Source organism: Lactuca virosa, chromosome 8 (assembly GCF_052849685.1).
Source record: "Lactuca virosa cultivar CGN04683 chromosome 8, Lactuca_virosa_CGN04683_v6, whole genome shotgun sequence".
Lineage (NCBI taxonomy): Eukaryota > Viridiplantae > Streptophyta > Magnoliopsida > Asterales > Asteraceae > Lactuca > Lactuca virosa.
Genome location: NC_136433.1, coordinates 33,796,142 through 33,806,614, shown reverse-complemented (window position 1 = coordinate 33,806,614; position 10,473 = coordinate 33,796,142). Strand labels below are relative to the sequence as shown.

General features: G+C 34.1%; 1 protein-coding gene across 2 annotated transcripts; it reads left to right on the top strand.

Annotated features, from left to right (window-relative positions):
- The first annotated feature begins 426 nt into the window (after positions 1–426).
- Positions 427–2,516, top strand: LOC145134397 (F-box/kelch-repeat protein At3g23880-like). 2 transcript variants are annotated; one of them, XM_079069247.1, is made up of 2 exons: positions 427–568; positions 1,222–2,516. In XM_079069247.1, exon 2 carries the CDS (start codon positions 1,281–1,283, stop codon positions 2,442–2,444), a length of 1,164 nt encoding a protein of 387 aa, XP_078925373.1. In that variant the 5' UTR covers positions 427–568; positions 1,222–1,280; the 3' UTR covers positions 2,445–2,516. The 2 variants fall into 2 exon arrangements, with proteins under 2 accessions (XP_078925373.1, XP_078925374.1); XM_079069248.1 differs by lacking the exon at positions 427–568 and adding an exon at positions 1,040–1,134.
- The last annotated feature ends 7,957 nt before the right edge of the window (positions 2,517–10,473 follow it).

Genomic DNA, 10,473 nt, shown 5'->3' with positions numbered 1-10,473 from the left:
TGGGGCCCATATATATTATTCAACAATTTTTTAGTAAGTTAATAATAATAAAATCATTTAAAATAAAAAGGGTATAAATACCACATCAACTGCCATTTCAGCCCATCAATCCATTTGACATGTCACCTCAGCAGGTTACTGCTGAAAAGGTAAAATAGGGCTAAAGCAATAGCCGGTTTCTTGTCATTTTTTATTAATGAAATTTAATTTATGGCTAAATCATAAACTGGACCAAAATTTTAGGACTTTTCTACAAATTTCCTTTTAATTATAATCTAATTTAAAAATAATATTATCTATTTTGAAATATATTAATTATCTTATTTAAGTATAGATTTTATAAAGATATATACATATTGTAATTTGAAGTTTTAGAACTCATATATAGCCGGCCTTTGTTCCTCTTCGTCATCATCGACGCAAGCTACAACATACCATCGTCGGCCTCTGTTCATCGATATTGTCACAAAGCCTAAAACGTTTTTGAGAAAACGAGGGTTTTGTTGGCCGTCATCATCGCTACTCCATCAGCTCCTCTTTCTTGATTAATTCCTACTGCTCGGTCTCTGTAAGTCTCTTTTCCTCTTTTCTGGTCCACTGGGTAGCATGTAATATATGATAGACACCAAAAGGTTTCTTCTATGATCTACATGATTTATTATTGTAAGAATAAATACTATTCCTCTTTCTCTTTTCACTCAACTATCTATCGTATACTCGATTCTAGGAACTATTATATTGCTTTCTTTCACATGATTAATATTTAAATGCCTAGTAAATCACACAAATTGTGTCCTCCATGTTATGTTCTGGGATGTTTAAGTGCAGACATTCCCGACTTTATATATATATATATATATATATATATATATATATATATATATATATATATATATATATATATATATGAAACCAATTTTAGGAGGAAAAAAACCATAAATTAATCTAGTTGTTTTACTATGGAATGCTTGGTTACTCATGATTTTGTGGTTTTATTTAGAAGTGAAGTTGAAATAAAATACTGAATAGCGATGCCTATATATGCACCACAGACCAAGGCTTTTTAGGAATTTGCACAATGACACCACACAGCTCTAAGCACCTTAAATTCTTTGATGCTCCTCTTCTCAGAACGTTAGTGTGTGTGTATATATAATAAGTTAAAAGGTATCGATGTTTTTGTGGCTCTAACGTACAGTAAATGGTTGTGTTACCTTGCAGCGCTTCTGAGGTTTAAAGCGGAAATACAAAAAAAGAAAGTATCTTGAGCATCAGTTCATATGGAGAAGCTCCCGGGCAACGTTTTATCAATTATATTCATCCGCTTATTAGCGAAACAGCTTACTCAAATGAGACTCGTGTGTAAAACTTGGAATGCTCTCTTGTCTGAATCCTCCTTTATAAAATCTCACCTCCATCATTCAATCCATAACAACAAGAAGAAGGATGATGAGATTCTTTTGTTCTTTGAGAAGGCAATTATTGACTATTTTTCTAGTACAGGTCCATTAACAGCACGCTCCTGTGGTTCTCCCCGTCTGGAACTCAGTAATTTCATGAAACTTGAACTCCCAATTGATCCCCAACATGAAAAGCAAAAGCCTATGATCAATGTGGTTGGGTCTGTGAATGGCTTAATATGCTTTTCTTACGTATCAAATCATGGTTATTTCATTCGCATTTGGAATCCTTCTCTCTCGGCATCGTTAACTCTACCGCGTTCTTCTTTGTCCGACCAAACCCATCACCCGTATGTGTGGTTTGGTTTTGATCCGAAAACTGATGATTACAAAGTTGTTGAGCTGAGTTCATCTTTTTTCTTCCTAAAACCAGCCGACAGGGAAACACAACCACAAGTTGATGTGTATAGCATGAGAAAGGGTTCCTGGGAGTCAGCATCCCAAAGGATTCCTTCCCACATCAAAATGTTTTTCTATCGAGACGATGTTTGTGTGGATGGGCGTATTCATTGGCTTTGTGTTACTGATTTGGAGGGGAACCCACCAACAATAGTGACATTTGATTTGGGTGCAATGACATTGGGTGATGAGATATCTCTTCCTGATTCTATAATAGATTGCGGTGGGTGGTGCATGTATGACTTGGGAGTTTTGGGTGGAAAGCTTTGTGTGATGTCACGTTGCGTTAAACATTATGAATGTAACGTGTGGGTGAGGGATGATAGGGATTCATGGGTGAAACATCATTTCTTTTCCCAGTTTAATGCTCGTATAACTCCATATGGATTCACATCACACGACAAGTTTCTTTTTCAACTTGACCATTCTCCTCGTTTTGCTTTGTATGATCCAATTGCAGCCAAGACTAAAACCTTCAAGATTAAGACGATGACACGACCGCTTGATAGACTTAAAATATTCAACTACGTCGACAGTCTTGTTTGGATACCACCTGCAGCCACTCAATTGTCTTCAGTTTCTTAGTTAGTTTCCATTTTTAGTGCATTAGTTACTTCTGCGTTCTCTATTGACATTAATGTGGTTTAGTTTGTTTTTCTGTCGCTGCTATATATATATATATATATATATATATATATATATATATATATATATATATATATATATATATATATATATATATATATATATATATATATATATGCAGAAAAGTTTTACCTTCTTTAACATTTTGACATATTGTTTTTTTTTTTCCTAAACTAAGTTGGTGGCATTTATAGTTTCAATCTCTACTGCTCTTTCCCACAAGAATTATATAATAAGCGTCTAACCTTATTAATGTTAATTTGTTATGATGGCTATTCAAATCATTAATTTGTTTCATTTTCTTCTATACCTATATAATGTCTGATGATAAAAATTTAACTTACTGTTTTTAACAATACTAATGTATGACTATTGCGATCTCGGTTAAGTACCAATTTAGATAGATGATAAAAACCCTACTTTGTCAAAACACTAAAAGGTTTGTAGATTATATTATATTGTTTAACTCCTGAACTACACAGGTTGAGATGGATCCATCTATTCATTATAGAAAAGGCAGCCAAAAAAGGACTCTTGTAATTGTCAAAAAATGAAGTCAAAATTATGTACAAACTACTGATAACAGCTAAAAATGGGTCCTAATTCTTGCTTTTAGAGGGCACAAACTAGAAGTATGTTACCAAAATCCAAATGATACAAGCAACACTTCCTTGTTCACGTGTAGCATGTATTCAATTACATTATGCAAACAGCTAGCTGCACAAAACAAAATCTCACACGGAACAGTATGAGAGAAAGAATCACAAAACCACACATGAGGAAGATCATATATATGGTGTTGAAATCTATTCCACCTTCATCATTTTTTAGTTCCTAATCTAGCTAAAACCAACCCTCAGAGGCATAATTTCATCAGAGCCAACAACCTCTATAACTGCAACATCATCCATCATTGCCATGTAAAATTTCATCAGAGCCAACCTTTTCTTTTTTCGAAAACTTGTGTCTGTTGAGAGAGAGCCATGTACAATTAATATCAAGTAAAATATGAAGAAAACTACTATTATCTAAATGCATCCAATGGTTGGTTCACCGATCACAAGAATCAAACTTGTAAAAGTCCATATTATTTATTACCAATCTAGAACTAGAATTAACGGTCAAATTGGTAATTTATGTAAATAATCAAGTAAGGAATGAGGAATTGACAAGATATATATCAAAATCCCTACCCATTCCTTTTCTATATTGAAACCCCAAAAAATGAAAAACTGGATTTTTGGGTGTTCGTATAGTATTACCTAATATATATGTCTGTTACATTACAGGTCATAAATATGAAATTCATTTGTCAAGCGATCAACTTGTTCAGGATTCAACCTGCTATAAATTAACCATTTAAAAGATGATTTAGTAAACAATAATTATTAAATTAAAAGAGAAGTTAGAAACTACCTGATTAGTAGTTATGTGCTCCTAAAAAGATTATGAGTACCTTAATTGCCTTCCTTAGAAGAGACAATTAAGAGACAATGAATGATTCTTAGAAATTAAAAACACCAAGGTTAATTATACTCCATAACTGTCTACATCAGATCAGAAATTAGAGGCTTGTAATCAACGAAATAGATATACAGTGCGATAATACAACATAAACCCCACTCCACCCAATCTTGATTCCAGAAAAGAACAAGGTCATATGATTTTGTTAGTATGATTTGATGAAGCTTCCCATAAAATAAATACACTTGTTACATCGTTCATTATTTGGTTCGATAAACAAACCAATGAAAGTAAGTGTGTTGCTATTTTTATCAGGGTAAATGCACAAAATAGCAACATATTTGTCTTATCAAAACATTACACACACACACAAACATACACACATTACTTTTAAAAGGCTATTCAATTTAGCATTGTACTTTCAAAATATGACGCTTTAATAAAAAAAAAAGAAAAAGAATCTAGAATTAAAAAAAAAAGCAATGAATTTGAATCTTTTGTAAAAAATACCATTTTGACTGCATATTGGTCATTTTCCAGCAACTTTGGGCCAATTTTAACATATTTTGACAACAGCTTTTTGAAAAATGTCCTCACCACAATTTAATAATTACCCCTAATCGACGCCATACCATGCTTTCAGAATAAACATAAAAACAGTATCAAAAATTATCATTTGACACCATTTTTCAACAAAAAATGACTATATGTCACATGCATACATAGTCAACTATACACACATTCATTCTGTTAAGGATTAAAAAAAAAAAAAAAAAATTTCAAAAACCAAAAAGAAAAATAGAAATATTATACACATATACATTACAGTAACTACCCTTTTAATGCAAAAAATGACAGAAATTACTGTTTAAAATGCAGAAAATTACAAAAATTACGCTTTAAATGCAGAAACTTACATAAATTATCATTTTAATGCAGAAAATTTCTTTTACAAAAATTACCCTTTAAATATAAAATAACAGAAATAACCTTTCAAATGAAGAAATACCATAAATAACCCTACAAATGCAGAAAATGACAACAATAACCCTTTAAATGCAAAAAATGACTGGATTCAACTTTGACAATCCATGATTTTAACCATAACATGTTTTTGACCTTTTACAAGTTTTAGTCATATAAGAGAGCAAATAGATTGCAAATTCTCAAATCAAAGTGGTCCAATTTTCATTGCCAACTATTCCCATATATATCATTATGTAGCCTGCCCTAAGTTCAAGGATAAAAGTTAAATGTATTTTGACTACCAGTAAGTAGTACATAACATCTAAAATAGGAATGAGTTATCAACATTAAAATCAAGGAAATAAGTTTAATGTAACAATCTACTCCACAACTTCATACAGGTATGCATAACATATAAACCAGAAGTTGAAGGGCATATAATAAATGGTCAAAATAGATAGGGATTGCAAGGATTTTTCCATCATCTTGGTTTACAGATCCACACCCACGTGTCCAATATATAGACAACTAAATAAAATGAATAAAAAATTAAAAAAACCTAAAATATTATTATTTCAGTTTTATAAAAATCCACATCACAGGAGGAAAATGACATGTTAACATCGAGTTTCTAGGTTAGATCGTCTAAAATGGCAGAAATTACAAGCTATTAATGGTTCTTTAAAACAGGTAAATAAGAAGCAAAAGATTTAAATACCAAAAGAACCACCCAAAATCCAAACTTGAGATGAAATAAACTCTTTTGCTTGCTGCATTTTTGGTTCCCAAACATTCATAGTTGCATATGCTCTATAAAATTTGTTACACGCTCCACTTTTCTGTATGCATCTTAAACTTCTTACCCCGCATGTTTCTTGAAACAATTTAAAAGCATACAGTAGAAAGAAATATGTCGCAATAAAGAGAAAAAATGAAGTACCAACCTTCCTTGTCTCATGTTCTCCAAAACCCTATGCTTGTATAGTGTCATAATTCGATCCCAAACCAGATTGTATAGTACAACACTGATTCAAATTGTATAGTACAATATTGATTTGATCCTAATTTTTTTAAGAAATAAGCATTTGCTGGTATCTTATGGAATACATACCACCATCCAAAATGGAAAACCAAAATCAGAAGAAGAAAATGGACATGTACCTGGGAATCGTGAACCCCAACACTCACATCCGTTCCTCTCGGGTTTGCACAATATGAGGCGTACGTGAACATCCTCAACTCGTAAATCTCTCCGCAACTTCCATTTTCCGACAACTTTTTCAATTCCACCACACCCTCACCACAATTCCCTACAACCCTTCCACAAAACCTATTCAACCCATTCACTACCATGCAAAAAAATACCACACAACCACCACCCACGCAACAAAAAAAATACCACACAACCACCACCCACGCAACAGACGGTTCCCGAGACGCAAGCGGGGGAGTAGGAAAAAAACGACCAACAAAGGGAGAGCAAAAAAGAAAGGGAAAGCGGTCACGACGGAGCAACCGGTAGAAGAACTTCCAACTTGGTGGATCGCGGAGGAAGAATATGCGTTGGCGGTGTTGTGGTGCGGGACATCAAAACACCCAACTAAAGGAAACGATACGAGAAGAGTCGCTTTTTGGGAAATTATGATCGTAAAATTTCGCACAATTTTGAATAAGGATGACACATATCGCAATCACGATATGTTGAGTAGCAAGTGGACTCAAATAAGCAAGAAGTGCACCAAGTTTAATTCCATCTACAACAAACTTTCCTCGCACAAGCAAAGTGGTGCAAACGATTTTGATGTTTTTAGAGTGGCGAGGGAGCAATATCATGTCGAGACGGGTCACGTTTTCGAGTACAAAAAGATTTAAGAGATTGTTAAGGACTACCCAAAATGGCTTAAAACGAAAACATTTTTGGAACAATAAAAGAGGCCTCGTGGTTCGGGTTCGGTTGACGTTTCTGACGGACATACGGACATTGACCTCAACGCGGACACCGATGAGCTCCCGGACGACCTCAACGACATCGAAGAAATCTCCCCGCCTCAACGATCGGTGGGGCGCGACAAAGCGAAGCATGCTCAACGACATGCGGAGGAAAGTGAAAGTCGGCTTCGAGAGCACTCGGAAATGAAAGAAATATTCGACGCCCACACCGCAATCACAAATAAAAAATATGAATTGCAACGTGAGCATTTTGATTTCCTTCGTCGAGAATCCGAGCAAGATCGCATATCAAAGGATTTGGCAATCCTAACGACTAGCGAGGAAAATATGTCACCAAGACGAGCTCAAGTGCTTCGGAGAATGAAGGCAAAGATCGAGAGCAAATATTTGGACGATAAATAGTTTATCGGTTTTTAGTTTTTAAAATTTTTAGGACTATCATGTGTTTTTTAGTTTTTGTTTTTTTTTTCTTTTTTTTGCTTTGTAATGTTTTTTTTTAAGTTTTAATGTTATATTTAATTTAGTATTTAATGGAATTATGTTTTATTAATTTATAGGTTTTTTTATGAATATATGACATAAATAAAAAAAATAAAACAAATTAGAAAAATAGAAATTAAAGCATCCAGAAAAAGAAAAAAAGAAATAAAATGGTAAGTGTTATCTCATGTTATTTAGTGTTGCTCATTTCCATATTTGGTGTTATACCACCAAAAATGACTAGGATGGTGATGTGACAACTTCTGAGTGTGATAACACCTAATAACATGTTGCACACACCCACTGGCCTAATAATTCTAGAACCCTCTTAGGGCGGTGGACGGTTTTAGGGTTCCTTGGAAGGCAAGAAAAGGCTGATAAGGATTACCATATTTGAATAGATAAAATAGTATTATTTTATTATTCAAATTTAGGGTTTCCTTTGCACCAACTACACTATAAATAGGACCCCAATGACTAGAAATTTCGTTCATGCTCTTCCAAGAGGCTTATAGCCGAAATTTCTCCCTCTTCCTTTCTCCCCAATTGTCTTCAAGGGTTTCTAGGATTTTGGGTGTAAGCCATTAGAGGCAGCCATACTTTTGGTGCTTTCTTTCTAAAGATCTTGTAGGTCCCAAACCCTTTGTAAATTCATAGATCATATATAAACAAGAATGAACAATAGAAGAACACAAAAGTATCACAAAGTTTTCCTTTCACTAAGAAAAGAGGTTTGTTCTCACCAAGAGAACGAGTTGTCACAAAGACGATCACCAAGACATGACGGCACCAAGCCATACATTAGGGTTTCACCATAATGTTATATATATATATATATATATATATATATATATATATATATATATATATATATATATATATATATATATATATATATATATATATATATATATATATATATATATACTAATCTAATCTAGTGAATCCCTTCAATCAAGGGATTGTATCTAATCTAAATATAAATTGAACATGTATATAAGGAATGGATTAGATCAGAACTTCTCCAGATTCGAATATCAGCACCGTTACATTAGTACATTAGATGTTGATCAGAGCATCAGCTTTAGAGAGTCTCACCGATCAGTCATCAACGTCAACGTCAGGAAGATCAGCTTCATCTTCAGCAGATAGTACCATCAACATATCACCTGATCGGTCTTCATTGAATAACCTCTTCTTGCTGATAATACTTTCAGGTCTTTGGTGCTGATAGAGTCTTCAATGTCTTCATTAACTTCACACTATCTGAACTAATATGCTCATACAGATCAGTGTGTCTAAGTGATATTATGTACACTTACTTAGAAGACACTAGCTGTTTACAGCGAGCATAATAACAAACTATGCAATCAGTGTTTGCCATTATCAAATCTATACACTTGAGATAATGTGCGACCTTACAATCTCCCCTATTTAATGATGTCAGAACTAACCAGTGTGAAGTACGATGCTGAACTATGCTCCCCCTTAAGTGAACAATCTTCTTGAAGTGTGTATGCTTTTCTTTAGATGAACCCGTGAATGTGTAGCAGAACTAATCAATATCCCCCCCCCCCTTTGATATCAGCAAATGGGGTCTTCATGAATAATTCCATTTCAAACGTTTACACCCTCTCAACCTTAGGACATTGTCACAACATCTAAAATCGGACCCCCCCTCTTGAAAACCAATCTCAATCATTAAGGAATCTTTCATCTTGAATGAGCAGTGTGACATGTAGCATGAACCATGGTGAGTTAAGTAACAAGTGCATCGGAATGAATATTTAGGGTGTTGGTGTCTCACTCTGGTTTGGTAGTCACTAAAGATCATAGAACACGGTGTTTCGATATATTCATCAGTGAGCGGTAAAGTCACACTAAATCATTTACAACTTTTCTTAGAAGAATAAGCACAAGAAGGGAATGATGTGTGTAATACGCTTTGGTGTTTTAGTGTACCGATCGGCATAGAGTGTCGAAGTTTTATCAGTGTATGTTAAATATAGTGAATCATTAACTTCTTGATAGAAGATTTTTAGGGCGAGAGTGGGTAGGTGCGTGTAATATATCACGGTACATGATACACCCATTAATACATATTTTTCAAGTTCTCATCAGTATCTGGCATTTGATACTAAATCATAAAGTTTTTAAGAAGAATTTAAGTGCAAGAATAGATTGGTGCGTGTGATAGCCTACGGTACATAGACTAACCATCGACACAAATTTTCAAACTTTTATCAGTGTGTGGTATCGCACGGTCAATCATCAAGTTATTATAAAGAAGACTTGGAGGAAAGAAGCAGGATGTCTCAATCACGCTGAGGTGAAATCAGCATGAATCATTAACAGTGATAACCCATCAGCAAGAAGTGGTTTAATCCTTGCATCATAGAGTTTGTTGCGTTCTAGAATAAAAGATTCACTGTCAGTTCGTTCAATGGTACCATGTCATAACTCAGTCTAAGAGGTCAAGGACATGAGAAAAAGATTGGCTAAGAAAGGGGATAACATCCTTGCCTTATAAGAATTGTCATTTGTGACCAGGCAAATATCTCTAGGTGAAGAATAGACCTTGCTATCAGTTTCAACACAAGAGAAGGATGGCTCATCTAGTCTCAACAGATAAGATCATGACCTGTAGGATTAAAGATTTCTTAAGTGAAATCTCAGCAGGTCATTAACTACTAGAAGACACGAAACTTAAGGCATATGCAACAACATTTGTTCCAGGGACATTGATTTGTCAAAATTTACATACTTGGCTTATGAAATGCCACCGTCAAATCATGAAAGGTACAATGAATCTTGAGAGAGTGACCATGCCTTTGCTGAATTTATTGCCCCATAAGCTTATGGTTCTTCAACAACTTCAGTTTCATCTTGTTTGTGTGTCATAAATCAGGACAATTTAGAACACATTATCACAGTCAGTTCAAAGAAAGTGGTGCAATAATGTTGCAAATCTAAAAAATGTGTATAGACACATTAAATAAACCGTCACCAAGACCCATTTGAAATCAAACATCCATGTAACCTCTTGTTCAACTGAAAATTAGTGCCTGAAACCAAAGAACTTTGAACACAGAAGAAAGATATCAATGTT

What these genes read in the sequence shown, in the direction of transcription:
- LOC145134397 (XM_079069247.1), top strand. Translation starts at nt 1,281, where the DNA reads ATGGAGAAGCTCCCGGGCAACGTTTTATCAATTATATTCATCCGCTTA.